Source organism: Canis lupus, chromosome 2, assembly GCF_048164855.1.
Source record: "Canis lupus baileyi chromosome 2, mCanLup2.hap1, whole genome shotgun sequence".
Lineage (NCBI taxonomy): Eukaryota > Metazoa > Chordata > Mammalia > Carnivora > Canidae > Canis > Canis lupus.
In genome coordinates this window covers 64,398,963-64,413,768 of record NC_132839.1, presented here as the reverse complement: position 1 = coordinate 64,413,768, position 14,806 = coordinate 64,398,963, and the positions used below count along the sequence as shown (strand labels likewise).

The window sequence follows — 14,806 nt, the reverse complement described above, 5'->3', positions numbered from 1 at the left end:
ATTATGTTTTCAAGTATCATTTTCCTTGGGGGAGATGCTAACAAGCAGTGCATGAAAAGCTACCATGTAAAGCCACAGTTCAAGATTAAGGAGCAATCTGGACATGCCTTGTATTACACAAAACAAGCGTGACCTTGTGAAAACTATGGAATTTCCTTCAGCTTCTGTGGTGTCTCCTTTAACGTTCCGTGAGTGACCTAGTACTACTGAATGATAGCAGGGTTTGCTTTTCTCTTTGCATAAATACTGAGCTCCTGTGTGCCAGGCAGTGCGCAAAGCCCTGAGCATATACTTAGGAATCAAACATGATCCCTGCCCCAGAGCTTGCAGCCAGGGCTAGGCAAGTAACAAATGAAACTGCTGGTCCCAGAACCAGAGGAGGTGGCACTGAGCCACAGGACCTAATTGCAGTTGTTGATCAGTAATGTATGCCCACAAATAACCTGGAAATCTGGATTTTTACCTTGATTTTTAAAAATTTATTAATGAAGAGCATGCCTGGGTGGCTCAGTGATTGAGCATCTGCCTTCAGCTCAGGGTGTGATTCTGGGGTCCTGGGATTGAGTCCCGCATCGGGTTCCCCTCAGGTAGCCTGCTTCTTCCTCTGCCTATGTCTCTACCTCTCTGTGTCTCTCAGGAATGAATGAATGAATGAATGAATGAATGAATGAATAAATAAAATCTTTTTAAAAAATCTATTACTGTAAAAAGAGAAGTCAGCCAATGAGTGCACCTTTGTTGGAGGAGGAAATGAAGATGAAACAAGTCTGATAAAATAATAATACTCTTTTCCAAAAACAAAAGGGCAGATACTTACTGAGATGTGATTAAAGATAATGAGGAACTAGAGATGCCTTAATGTCCCATAGAAAGAAAATTCTGATATCTCTACCCAGTAGACTTTTAGAATCCTTAAAACTACTTTCTACCATTTGTTTCTAAAAGAGGAAGGACACATTCAGATATGAACGGTATGGTCTTAATTACGCTTTTTTAAAAGTTCATAAAAAATCTGAAAGGAAATGTTAAAAATATATAATGGCTATGCTGAGGAGGAGATTATTGGTGATATTTGGTGTTGTTTCCTTTTTTACATTTTCTTAATTGAAGTTGAATTCTAGTTGAGAAACTAGGAAGACATTAAATACATACAGTAAGGCTTTCCTCAGTTTCACTATTTTTGCAAATGAAGCAGATACTAAAAATCAAATTAAAGGCCAAAGTTTTGGTTTGAGCAGCAGACACACCCATCCTGCCTGTAGAGACTGAACAGTGACCAGAGGGCTTGTGTGTTGCAGGTGCCATGGACGTAGCCCTGGGGTCCGGTGCCACTGGGGTCTTCACCAATTCATCCTGGCTGTGGAACAAATTATTTGAGGTACAAATAAGATGTAGAGACTAAAGTGACAGATGATCAAATTATCCTAGCCTAGAACAATACTTTTTATGTTTTATTACCCCTGTGATTTTTCTGTCCTAGATTTGCCTTTGAATTGGAAATACGATAATACACTCTATTCAGTGTGCTTTGGTGTTCTCTATAAATGTCCCCAAATGATAGGTATGATGCCACAGTTCCCCTCTCCTCCTGTGGCTCAGAGTGATGTGAAAGTGACTCAAACACTACAGCCATCATGTAGACTCCCTGAAGCAGAAAAAGATACGAGGACAGCTTTGTCAAGGAAGGGATGACCTTTAGTGAATGTGTGTTGTATGTAGGGCTTGTCCTGATCCATTTGTGGGTGGTGATAAGGACGACTTCCGGCTGCTGTGCTCTGTGCTTCCTGTGCACCCTTTCCTAGCCAGCCTGCTTCCTCCCCCCAGGCCCTTACCCACTACCTTTGGCTCTCCCTGGTCCACCCTCTCAGCCTTACCTAGCCTGGTTGGAGGCAGCATGCAACTGCAACCTCTCGGTTACATCCCACTCTTGGCTTCTGTGATCATCTCTCTGATTTCCTTCTTCACTGTTTCAGCCTCCTTTCGCAGTTTTTTCCTTTGCCCCTTTGGTGGGTGTTCAGTCCTAAGCCGTATGCTCTCCTTGTCCCCATCTTTATGGGGAAGCCCAATGGCTTGGGCTAGCACCTCTCTGCTGCTTGCTCCCATCTCTCTCTGGAGCTCCAGACCCTGTGTGTCTGCTTGGTAGCTCCCCCGGCACCTTCCTCTTTCAACAAGTAAGGAATAGCAGCTTACTATGCGCCAGTGAGGGACAAATCCAGAATGTCCTTGAATACATTCTTGATGTTGGTATATGGTCCTAAATTTACTCTACCAGCCCAATCCTTGTGACATTTAGCTCAGTTGTCTCCTTGCAGGGCTGGTGACACCAGAGGGGCACTCCTCTGGCCTGTCATGCACCCAGTGTCTCTCTTTATCAAGCACCCACAATGCTGTAGTTTTTGATTTTTTTTTTTTTAATTTAAGCTTCTCTAAAAAAGAAAAAAAGAAAAGTTCCGTGTGCATAAACATTTAAAGACCAGTCAGCAGTCAACAGCAGTCTGTGGTCTGTTTTCTCAGAGGCAGCTACTTTCAACCTGGGGCTGATTCAGCTACTATTTACTCATGTCTCCAAATAACTAGCTTCTGTTGCTGCTTCCTGACTTTTCACTTTTGGGGCTTATCTCTGAGCATAGTCTATTAAAATAGTCTGTGTATCTTGTTTCTTCCACTAGCCTCTCGGCCCTCTGATGGCTCAGATATTAAACTTTATATCCCCAACACTTGGTGGTGCTCTGTAGATGAATGTGAATGAGTGTGTATGTGATTATGTGACTGAATGAGGTCACCTTGTCATGGGCTTTGGTCTTCGGTGGTACATTTTCAGACATGTGTTTCTTAGCACACTGAGGTGACAGGCATCACAAAGACTTTCCCCATAGTCAATCCCATAAAGTCGAAGTACTGCCAGCTACCAGCTTATTGTAAATTGAGATCCATAAGAACAGATGATTTTGGCAAATGCCATACAACTAGTTTCTTTTATAATTCTTAAGTAAATCATCTCATTACCTGAAATGATTCTGTACAGAATAGTTTTTTCTGGCATTGAATACATCAGTGTTGTGAATTTAACCATAATTTAGTTCATGCAGTCTTCCAACTATTGTACCTATTTCTTCTTTAGGCCAGTATTGAAACAGGCGACCGTGTCTGGAGGATGCCTCTCTTTGAACATTATACAAGACAAGTTGTAGATTGCCAACTTGCTGATGTTAATAACATTGGAAAATATAGGTATGTAAAGGAGCTGTGAAAGTACATTTTTACAATCATTGGTTATCAAAATGACCACTTTTAAATTTTATGCCCTTTCACAGAAAGTATAGCCCATTTTCTTTTGATAACAGTGCTCATAAGTACTAATTTCTAATGTCTTTAATTTTCAAGGTATTTTCTATCTGGTGCTCAAAATTTTGCATGTTTTCAAATCTAAAGTCAATTTAAATAAATCGTAAGGAGAAGAGATGAAAAATAGGTCAATTTGTTACCATGAGGAAGAGGAATCTTATCCTTTATTGCCTAAAGCTATGTCTGAAAATAAATACTTTGAAAGTAGTTTTTGGGTTAAGTTCTTAATCTCATAAGCTTGACTTTTGCTCTCTGGTCATAGAAGGTACTTAATGAGAATAGAGGATCTTAATGAAATTTTCAGTGCACATTTACATGAGGTTAAAAAATGGTTTTTATCTTTCTCTTCAGGTCTGCAGGAGCATGTACAGCTGCAGCGTTCCTGAAAGAATTTGTGACTCATCCTAAGTGGGCACATTTAGATATAGCAGGTGTGATGACCAACAAAGATGAAGTTCCATATCTGCGGAAGGGCATGACTGGGAGGCCCACAAGGACCCTGATAGAATTCTTGCTTCAGTTCAGTGAAAACAATGCTTAGTTCAGATGCTCTAAAATTCTTTCATTCTGCCTTAAATGGGCAGTTAAGCCTCAAAATATTTTTGAATGAATGGAAAAATATCTTTTAAAGGAAACAAAGAATTACATTTAAAAATGTAGAACAAAAGAGAATTTGATTGCCTTGATTTGTCTTATGTAGAGATTTATAAAGGTAAAGCTAATCTCTTGCTTGGCCAAGATTTTTAAGATATTCTATGAATGACTAAATGTTTAAAAACTACCTAATTAATTTTCAGAGTATATGTTTTTAATTGATGTGCGAAGTCATCTTTTAGCTGTGATGCTAGGAATAAAAGTAAAGGTTACTATGCAGTTGTCGGAAACAATAAATCAACTTTTTGTGCTTTCTGGTGTGACCCTTGGTATTCTGTATTACTGTAAACCCAGTGACTATTACAGCATAACTTGTCTTTTGGCTGTGTTACGTGATGGTACAATATTTTCTCAATGTTAATAACCACTTTAGGGCACTCAGTGATGAGTTTATTAGTTGATGAGGTACGTGCTATTATCCCCATATAAGGAAAAGAACATGTCAACTGTGTCATCAAGCTAGTAATTGGGAGAGCATTAAACACTAGGGGGCCAGAGGTGGCGTTCCTAATTGTTACATTGTTATGCTTTCCATTGGTTCAGTGACTTGACTTGAATGGATGTGGGATATATTTTGTGTTAAAGAACAAGACCAATAAGAGGGGCTGTTCATAAAGTAAAGTATTTGCTTACCACCTGGAACTACAGCCACTCAAAATTCTCCTTATGCAGATTTAGGACAAAGCTCTCCTTTCCTTTGTATCTAGGTGAACAAATTATCCATGAATAGGATCTTTTTTTTTTTTAAGGACTGAATGTTTGAATTTTTTGGATTTATTTTTAATATTTTTTTATTTTTTAAAAGATTTATTTGAGAGAGTGTGCGGGAGGAGGGATGCAGAGGGACAGAGAGAATCTCAATCTCAAGCAGACTTCCTAATGAACACGGAGCCTGACATGGGCTTGATCTCATGACCCTGAGATCATGACCTGAATCGAAATCCAGAATCACAAGCTTAACCAACTGAGCCATCCAGGCACCCCTATTTTTAATATTTTAAAAATTTGACATGTAAGAGGATATTATGAGTTTCAAATGATTTATAGAGAGGGAATAAATATGGACATGCATATTTGTGTTGTTTGTCAGAATTAAAGGAAGTCAGGCAGGAATAGGGAGTAAAGAAGTTCCTCTGCGTATCCATGTCCAGAAGCTCCTTTGTCAAAGATGGAGAAGTGGAACCACTGGCTTGTGGAAGGAAGCTAGAATTAGAGTTCTTCTCAGTGACTCATAAGGCAAAGCAGGGATTTGATACAAAGCTTTCTATCCGGCTTTTTATAAACAGGAACAAGAGAACTCTTGTGTTTATCAGAGTGTGGGATCCAAAGGGCAGGACTTAACCCTGGATCCATGTGCTTATCTAATCTGGCTGAGATGAAATTTAGTTGTCACTGCAGGTGCATTTGGCTGCCAGGTATTACACAAACCCTTGACTCATCTCAGAACCACACTCTGAGGCAGGTGGTAATTCCCATGTCTGTCTATCAGCACTAGGCATGGCTATGGTGAGCACCAAATCCAAAACAGTAGTGGTTTAGAATATGGTAGTATTAAGAGGTAGCTGAAGTAGGGAATCCAAAACTGAAGCAGCCCCATGGTCATAGGAAATCCAAGCTGGGAAATGTGTATCACCACCTAGCTTCAAGGCTCTCTTGCAGTCCCAGTTGGCAATTGGAGTTGAAGACTACATGTGGATGAGAAGTGTCTTTTACTTTTGCAAAAATGTGAAGTGATTCCAACTCTTTTGTTTTTGTAAAAGTTACATATATTTAAGATATTAATACCGTTAACTGGCTTATTTAAAATATATTTTTAGATTGTTTTTAATACCTATATATTTTACCTATTCTAAGTTTTAATTGAATAAATACTGACACAACCCATACATGTTTGTAGTACAAAAATGTTTGTAGTACTCAATATTTTAGGAGTGTAAAGGGTTCCTAAGACTTAAAGTTTGAGAACTACTAGAGTCCCCTAGTTCCTTATGGTGTTGTTTTTGTTCAGTCAACAAATATGCCGGGCAGTTTCGGGTGCTGAGAATACAGGTGAACAAGAAGGCAGACCCTAATTTCACGGAGCTTGTACTCCCACTCCTGTTGGTGTATTTGTGTCCGGTGACTTTGTCAACGAAAACAGATGAACACGGCCATTTCAGATGAACAAGGTAATATGTAAGAGCTATAAAGAAAACTAAACAGGGTGGAGCGGCTGGGAGTGTGGGGCTAATTTAAACTGACACCAGGAAGATTACTTTTGGTTTCTGTTATTTTATTTATTCATCAGAGACACAGGCAGAGGGAGAAGCAGGCTCCCTGTGAGGAACCTGATGTGGGACTCGATCCCAGGACATCACGGCCTGAGCTGAAGTCAGATGCTCAACCACTGAGCCATCCAGGTGCTCCTAAGATCACTGTTGCTCCAAGACCTGATGAGCAAAGGGGAGCCTCTGCTTTTTCTGGCTACTTCTGCCTCCCTGGCTCCAGCCCTACTGGCCTTTCTGTGGTTCCTTAAAATATGCCAGGCAGGTTCTTCAAGCCCCCCCATCCCGGTCTAGAAAACCTTTCTGGTTAAATTTTCATTCTAGTCAGTCTGTCCTGATCTCTTTAAGAAAGACTTCAACCACCCATCTCAAATCCATCGCTAGCCATCTCATTGGGCTTCATTTTTCTTCTTAGCACTTACCTCTATGCGGTACTGCTATATATATGTGTGTGTGTTTGTCGCTTTCCCACAAAAACAGTAGTAGACTCTACAAGAGAGACTCGGGTGATCGTTAAAATCCCAGAATAAACAGAGCCTAGGACATGGAAGGCTCGGTAAATGCAGGTAACTGTGAAAAATATAACGGGGGAAAAAAAAACTTTGCTTCTGGAAAGATAAGTTAGTGCTAAAGGGAAGCTACTGAAAGACCGCATAGTGGCTTTAGTGTAAGCACAAATACCTAAGGCGGGAGGAGCTTTAACACCCGCAAGTGTTTTCTGCCCTAACCCGCCCCTCCGCACAGAGGATTGAGGAGTGACTCTGCCAGTTTGTTCCCGCTCCATCCACGGGGCCTAGATTAGTCACTGGAGCGCGGTAAGCGCTCAATAACGCGCAATGACTGGGTGCCTCCCGCCTTCCACCAGCCGCCTACCTGAGCCCAGAGGCCGAGAAGGCTTGGCCGAAGTGAAACCAGCACTCGCAGCTTCCGCGGAGCCCGAGGTCCGCCTACCGCGCCCGCAGAGTCACGTGACGGGCTGCGTCACGTGAGCCGCGGGCGCCAGTTCCTGCGCAGGCGCAGCCCCCGCCCCCCCGCCCCCGCCAGCGCGTCGTTCCACAAATGGCGGCTCCGCTGGGAGGCATGTTCTCCGGGCAGCCACCTGGGCACCCGGGGGACTCCAGGGGCCAGGCTTCGCTTCTTCAGGCCGCGCCGGGCCCTCCGAGAGCTTCTAACAGTACCTTGGTGGACGAGTTGGAGTCCTCTTTTGAGGTAAGATGAGATCGGCACGTCTGTTTTCCCAGCCTCCCTTCTTCCCTGAAAGGCGAGCTGCGCCCTGGGCTCTTGTCTCTTTCGGCGATGCCCGAAATTCATACAGATTCGGGGGCGGGGAGGGGGGGCGCACGGCGGGGCGGGGGCGCACAGGCTTGGGAACCTGAGTCCCTTGTTTTAGTCTGCACGCTGAGCGCTGGCCGGAGTTGTGCTCGGGTCTGCGGGCGGAGACGTGAAGTTCAGGTTTCCCAAAGCACGTGGACCTGAAGCTTGCCCTTCCCCCAGCCCGGGACCCGTCTGGGTTCGCGGCCGGTTGTTCGGGTTCCCCACCCCTCCCCCACCCCACCCCACCCCCACCCCCACCCCCACCCCCACCCCCTCCGCCTCCCCTCTGGGGCCCACTCCTGGTCGCTCCCTCCCGCCTTCCTGCGTGTTGAACACTGGCTCATCCACCACGGGTAACGTCAGCCTGCTGCGCCCTGGGTCCTTTCCGCCGGGCTCCAGACCCGGTCGGCCCACTGCAGGATTCCAAGACAAGTCCTTCCTTGCTCTGAAGTAAGGCTTTTGACATGTGAATGACGTTTTTCTTCCGTGTTTGGGTCACACAGGCCTGCTTTGCCTCTCTTGTGAGTCAGGACTACGTCAATGGCACGGATCAGGAAGAAATTAGAACTGGTAAGAATTCGTTCTTTGTAGACTGTGTTCGTGCCTTCATTCAGCAAGGTTTCTTTTCTTTTTTTAAAAATTTTTATTTATGTTTTCATGAAACACACAGAGAGAGGCAGAGACACAACACAGGCAGAGGGAGAAACAGGCTCCATGCAGGGAGCCCGATGTGGGACTCGATCCCGGGTCTCCAGGAGCATGACCTGGGCCGAAGGTAGATGCCCAACCGCTGAGCCAGCCGGGCTGCCCTCAGCAAGGTTTCCAACCGCTGATTTCACACTGGATGCGTTTCAGTTCCATTTGTATCCTAAGAGAACTTTTCCAGGGAGTAAGATTTATGCAGCCGTGTCTAGATGCTGCTGTTCAGTTTACTAATTGACATGTCACTCATAATGATCCCCTTAAAATGAGTTTTCCCTTTTGGTATAGGACAGTGACAGCCAACAGGGCATACTGCTCTTTTTTTATTATTATTATTTTTTTCTTAAAAAAAAAAAAAGTTCTGGGGATCCCTGGGTGGCTCAGCGGTTTGGCGCCTGCCTTTGGCCCAGGGCGCGATCCTGGAGTCCCAGGATCGGGTCCCGTGTCGGGCTCCTGGTGTGGAGCCTGCTTCTCCGTCCTCCTGTGTCTCTGCCTCCCTCTTTTTCTCTCTACATCTATCATGAATAAGTAGATAAATAAATCTTTAAAAAAAAAAAGTTCTGATTATTTTTTGAAGGTGTCACAGAGAAAAGTCCCTTGTGCTTCCCCTACCTGAATTCTTTCCCCAGAGGCAACCAGGGTTTCTGACTTTTTTTTGTACCATATTTTACATGTTACATTTTAACTGGAAGTCATGATGCTAATTGCTAAAATCTCTGGGTTTTCTCTCTTCAGAGGAACTCTTTTGTGTTGTTGTAAGGTATCATTTACCTCATAAAAGCACAAATTATGTGCTATTTAATGTTGGTTAATACATGGGGGTTGGGAGTCAATATCACTCCTGCGACCAAAATTAAAATTCCAGATTACATCTATGGAAAGGTGATGTTTTGATATTTTGACTGTTCATTTATGAGGAAGATACATGTATTTAGTGTTTTTCTTAATATTTTGTTTTTTTTTTTTTTTTTAATAAGGTGTTGATCAGTGTATCCAGAAATTTCTGGATATTGCAAGACAGACGGAATGTTTTTTCCTACAAAAAAGATTGCAGTTATCTGTCCAGAAACCAGAACAAGTTATCAAAGAGGTAGGAACTCACTTTTCTCCTCAACTTTAAGGAAGAGCACATGTTATCAGGGTTCCCTCTGTGCTTTAAATGAGATACACACCCTTTTCCCATGGGTTACAGTAGGTCTTTATAAAATGAGTATAAACGTTGCTAGTTGTCAGTGTTGAGGACAAGCTGGGCCGGTAGTGGAGCCAGGGGGTGGAGGTGGCAAGATGGGCTTCAAATGGAGCAGTTTCATTTGCTGGCTTTTATGGAAGACTTTTCTTACAGAAAAGGTTCTGCTGCTTGAAAAAGGTGGAGAAGCCATTAATGTAGATGACAAGCTCATTTTGGAAGGAAACATCCCTGGCTGCCTTACACACGAGATGGGTTCAAGTTTTGTTCAAGGAATCCAAGATTAAATGTTCTGTTTCAGGTTCCTTGAGACTCAGGATTTCATTTATCTCAGTTGTTTGAAACTGGAGCATTTGGAAATGTGTTGGGGTTGTCACAGTGACTAGGAAGCTTTATTGGCATCTCGTGTTTGGGGCCAAAGCCTGCCTTGTGCATTGTGGAAGGGAGAAGAATCATCTTGCCCAAGAAGCCTGGATGCCCCTAATGAGAAGCTCTAAATCGAAATGATTGGTTTTGGTACTTTTTGGAGTAACTATTCCCAATTAACTGTAACCATTCTATTTATTCATTGATATCAGCTGCTGAGACTGTGAAGGGTAAGATGATATTTTTACAGTTTTGGCATGTCAGATCATTTTCTGACTTGAACACTTGAGTAAGAACATAGGTGTGTTCAGGGCCAGGCCTTAAAAAAGAATTATAATGCTAGTGTTCATTTAAAAAGCTCTGGAAATATGAGATTCTAATATTTCATTCTGAATGCATAGGACAGTGGTCGTGGACTCTTTCTAGACTGTTGTTAACGTTTGTTTCAGATTCTCAGTGTTGTAGATTCTGAGCAGTAGCCTTTGGATGGAGAGACTGGGAACCTGGGGACCAGGATGGGAAAGAGCCTGGTTTTCTTTGGCTGCTTTTTGGTACTTTAGAATATTGGAACGTCTGTATTACTTATTAAAAGAAAATGAAAAATAAAAGCCCTCAGTGTTAGGCAGGCATCTTCCATTGGAGGAGTGGCTCTGGGTTGTTTGGGTAGTGGAACCAACCAGGGTAATGGGCGTACAGTGGTTGAATTGATTCTCTTGTTTTGAATTTACTTCTTAGTGCTCTTACCAAATCGGAAACTATTTTCATTTTTCCTGAGTTTGCTCTTACTTCATTGTCTTCGTTTGTAGGATGTCTCAGAACTGAGGAATGAATTACAGCGGAAAGATGCTCTGGTCCAGAAACACTTGACAAAACTGAGGCATTGGCAGCAGGTACTGGAGGACATCAACGTGCAGCACAAAAAGCCAGCTGAAATCCCTCAGGGCTCCTTGGCCTACCTCGAGCAGGCGTCTGCTAATATCCCTGCACCAATGAAGCAAACCTGAGTCAAAGCCGGCCTGAAGGTGATCCAGTGTGTGAGCCTAAACCCAGTGTTGACGAACATCACTTCTTGCGGATACATTTTGGAAGAACTCTTTACCAAAGAAAGAGATGATTTTTGTTTGATGAGCTCACCTAAAATTTTCCGTTTATTTTTATAAGCGTTATTTCTTGAGTACTTTATAAAATTCCTCTATAGTTTGGGTAAATCCAGTAAATTTTCTTGTCCTTAGCAAAGTTTAGACTGTTAGTGTGATGCCACTTACAGATTTCCCTTTTGTGTTTCTTTTTTTCTGTTTTTGTTTTTTGTATGACTTGTGTTTCCAATTTTAGATTAGTTTGTGTGATATGATCTGAGAATGAGAGGATGAGGGTTTTAGTTTTAGACCTTTTATGACAATTATCCCTTAGTGGTAGTACAGAGAAATAGGTAAATTTGCATGTGTCAAGACTTTAAATTACCTCAAGAAGAGGAATCTAATACAGTGATGTTTGTAATGCATCCAGAGCTCTCAGAATGAGATTTTGTAAATAGATTGAAAGGATTATAATGTCCTACGTTACTGTAGTAATAGTACAGTAGGATCCTTATGTTAATGTTGACTTTTATTTGGGGAAGTTTATATTGTGTGGTATTTTTCCCTTTTTGGGGTGGAGGTGTGTAGTAAGAGCAGTGATATGATAAATTTTTACATTCTGCAGGGATGAGTCAGTTTAAGGGGATAGACCTTGTTTTTAGCATGACAGTTGAGGTAGGCATTCATGCAGTATGAGAATTTAAAGTTTGCTATGATCATCTCTTTTGAGTTTTGTTTGTGTCATTTTTGTTTTTTGTAGCAGAATTTTCCACGAAGGATGGTCCTTGCTAATAAGTGACATTGATTCCAAAGGACTGGGGCGTCTAGGTGGGGAATGGGCTGTACGGGGTGACCCTCAGCAAACTCCCCATCCTCAAAAATCATGGGAGCTTCAGTGTTTGGGAAGACATTTTACCCTCTTGTTGGTTACAGGGACCAATGAGATTTTCTATTGAGCTGCCCTTAAGAAATACAGAAGGGCATTGCTCTTGGTGCTCCCTAGATGGGATTTTCCTTTTTCTGTTGTTTACAGTCTCTTATCAGATTACATTTCCTAATGTAAAACAAATGCTCTATTGTTTTCTAAACAGGCAGTACTTCTGCAGCCAGGCATCCTGATTTGTTTTGTTTCCTTCAGCCTTGAAGGCTCCTCCCTACCTAACATTGACATCCATCCATTCATGGTTGTTTGGCCTGGATGCCACCTGGTCCCTGAAGCCTCTGCGTGCCCTCTCTGCTGCACCTCAAGGACATAGGACTTCCTGTCTCTTTGCCAGCCTTGTTTGATTCTCCCAGGGTGGGGGGGGGGGCGTTAGTGATTTGTATCTCTCTCTGTGCCCCTCATGAGAAGTAGGCATTGTTCCCCTCTGAATGTACAGTGACCACTTATTTGTCTTTTATGCGTAATGCTTATTATTCATTTTTGTTTGTGTGCATGTGTGTAGAGTATAGAGCCTGGGGCCAACCCCCCAGTATAGATTAAACAAAGCTTTTAAAAGTTGTTTTTACTCATTATATGACATCAAGGTTGTTAACCTGGCCACCTCACACTAATTAGAAGCCCTGATTGGCAGCTTTAGATTTCTTGATTAAAAAACCTAAATAAACGGGTTAAGTTTTAGGCAGTCATTCAGTAATAAAGAGGTTCTTACTGAAAAGATTGAGAACTATTCCATTTGGTGCTTAGTGAAAATATTTTGAATTCATGTAAGTACCAATTAATTGCCATTTCTTTATTCAAAAATTTTCTGTCAAATAAATAGTAATTTTTCAATCTTACTTGTTTGTAAGTATCTTTTTCCTTTTAATGACCTCTTAATTATTGATGAACATAGCAAACCCTCTGAGCTGCTGTCTCCTTCAGTGAGATGATAAACTATCAGCTGGGATTTCCCTTACTTTTCCACTCCCAGAGTGACAAACCTCCCCACCCCCTCAGGGCATCCTTTTGTTCTTGCTATTTCATCTCCTGAAGTGCCTATCCTGTATAAGACCAGCCTTTTCACTGGGGTCCTGGGTCCCAGGTAGTTGGGTGGTGGCCATCCCCTACATTGTAGTCTACTGGATCATTCCCGCCAGCTCACAGAGTTCATCTCTCATCTTCAGCATTACCCTGGGTGCCCATCTCCCTGCCCCTTGTTCACAGTCTCCAGCGTCTGTCCTTGTCCCTTCTTTCTCTAGGCTGCCCGCCCACCATACCATCACTGTGCTGTGATGGTTATTAGCCACTTTGCTCTTGCAAAATGGAATGGATACTTCATCTTCTTTACTTGGATTCATTCTCTGTTACATCTTTTCTTTTCTACTCAGCTTGTCAATGTTGACATTTCTGAGTGGTCCCGAACTCCTGGAGGCCATGGAGGAGTGCTGCTCAGTTCTCCCTTCAAGAGAGTCACTGTGGAGAGGACAGTTACCAGAGCTCCGCCTTTGGGGGTCAGCTTCACACATCCCAGAAAGCCATGCTCTCCTGGCTGTGAACCAAGCACAGTTGGGGTACTTGCACCAGGTCATTTCTGCCCAACACGGGACTCTCCTCGTGGGAGTCTTTGCTCTGGAGCTTCCCCTGGCCTGGCCAAGACTCCTTAGTGTTGTCTTGTCAGCCTCTTTCGCCCAAATCTTCCTTGGCCTCCCTTTCACAAGCGTCACCTTACACCCGTAGTCTGAAGGCTCTTCCTGTCTTACTCTTCCTCTCCCCTTCATGCTACACATGATTTTTCCAAAAAAGGGGGAGAAAAACCTGTCCCTAGTATCCAGACACTGATCCAGCTTTACTAGGCTATATTATTCTACTGTTGGACATAAACAGTCTCAGTATACCAACCTCAAAGTTGCTCTGAGACCATGTAAATGTAAGACAAAAGCACCTTGTCATTTTGTCTAAGCTCAGAGGAAAAAATAAGGTTACAGCATAATCCATGAAACATCCAACATCCTCTGGCTAAAATGATGTGTTGTTTTTTTTCTTTTAACCATTTTCAGCTTCATCTTCACTCTAGTCTGCTCCCTACAGTTAAGGTTTTTTTTTTTTGAGGCCCTCAGTCATAGAATTGCCCGTACTTGTTTATAGCATCCAATCTAGAGTAAGCCCTTGCATCCTTAGACTGTGCTTGAAATCACCCAACCAAAGCCAAAATTCTAAAATAGGTTCTAACACCCACTTTCTGAGAAGCCCTACCATTCTCCATGATAAGCATTCTCCCCTTACTACAACAAGAAATAAACCTAACTTGTTCAACTATAGATATAAATGGTGGTCTCTGAGCTGGGGGCATTGAAATCCCCAGGTAAATGTCTTAAAACTCTCATTGTGTTTGGGGATATAGCTCCTGGACAACCTGACATGGATATTAGTGGCTATGGTCTGAGAGAGTAGACAGTAGGATGAGATTTGGGGCTTGTCTCATGCACTGTCCAACTGGCAAGGAAGACCCATGATGGTAGTAACCAGTGCCCCAATGGCTGCAGATTCCACCAGTGGTGCCTCAGGGAAACGTTCCAGTGGAAGGAAACTTTGACAGTACAAGGATCAAACATGGGAAAGTAAGAGGGAATATTATACACAAGAACAGTGGAGTTGGCTGGTTATCACTTCACTGTCTTGACTCTCCTTGGAGGAATAATGACAAACTAACAGCACTTAACAAATAGAATAAATCTTTAAAGTAAAAAAAAATAATAATAAATTCCATCCTCAGGGTGATGGTGGAGATTAGTGCTACCAGGATATAGGGAGAACAGTCCATAACACAGCTCCATTTAATTTCTCAACCTCGCCCTTGCAGAATCCAGATGGATCATGGAGAATGAGTAGAGACCAAATAGCCTCAAGTTCAACTATTGTGTTGGATGTTACATGGATGCTAGCACAGCTAATAAAGGCTCAGGTACATGATATACCA

At 42.7% G+C, this 14,806-nt stretch overlaps 2 protein-coding genes and 1 long non-coding RNA gene across 6 annotated transcripts in view; 2 read left to right on the top strand and 1 right to left on the bottom strand.

The window, feature by feature from the left end:
• The window catches only part of LAP3 (leucine aminopeptidase 3), a 26,106-nt gene extending 21,854 nt beyond the window's left edge, over positions 1-4,252 (top strand). The window contains exons 11-13 of the mRNA XM_072804687.1: positions 1,299-1,378; positions 3,122-3,231; positions 3,697-4,252. Coding sequence (XP_072660788.1) covers positions 1,299-1,378; positions 3,122-3,231; positions 3,697-3,886 — 380 coding nt within the window. The 3' untranslated portion in view covers positions 3,887-4,252. The remainder of the gene's footprint in view (positions 1-1,298; positions 1,379-3,121; positions 3,232-3,696) is intronic.
• On the bottom strand, positions 3,960-8,055 carry LOC140620474 (uncharacterized). Of its 2 annotated transcripts, XR_012020264.1 has the most exons (3): positions 7,875-8,055; positions 6,686-7,690; positions 3,960-6,428 (listed from the first exon to the last, which is right to left on the bottom strand). It is a non-coding gene; the product is annotated as an uncharacterized lncRNA (long non-coding RNA). The 2 variants fall into 2 exon arrangements; XR_012020261.1 differs by lacking the exon at positions 7,875-8,055 and having other exon boundaries at positions 6,686-7,807.
• MED28 (mediator complex subunit 28) lies at positions 7,289-14,806 on the top strand. 3 transcript variants are annotated; one of them, XM_072804698.1, is made up of 5 exons: positions 7,289-7,472; positions 8,081-8,147; positions 9,257-9,369; positions 10,638-10,853; positions 14,690-14,806. In XM_072804698.1, exons 1-4 carry the CDS (start codon positions 7,323-7,325, stop codon positions 10,833-10,835), a joined length of 528 nt encoding a protein of 175 aa, XP_072660799.1. In that variant the 5' UTR covers positions 7,289-7,322; the 3' UTR covers positions 10,836-10,853; positions 14,690-14,806. The 3 variants fall into 3 exon arrangements, with proteins under 3 accessions (XP_072660799.1, XP_072660798.1, XP_072660796.1); XM_072804697.1 differs by lacking the exon at positions 14,690-14,806 and adding an exon at positions 11,999-12,686; XM_072804695.1 differs by lacking the exon at positions 14,690-14,806 and having other exon boundaries at positions 10,638-12,686.

Excerpts from the sequence above, each read along its gene's own strand:
- MED28 (XM_072804698.1), top strand. The coding sequence starts at position 7,323 with ATGGCGGCTCCGCTGGGAGGCATGTTCTCCGGGCAGCCACCTGGGCAC. Across the intron at positions 8,148-9,256 it reads TCAGGAAGAAATTAGAACTG|GTGTTGATCAGTGTATCCAG; the intron begins GTAAGAATTCGT and ends TTTTTTAATAAG. Across the intron at positions 9,370-10,637 it reads CAGAACAAGTTATCAAAGAG|GATGTCTCAGAACTGAGGAA; the intron begins GTAGGAACTCAC and ends CTTCGTTTGTAG.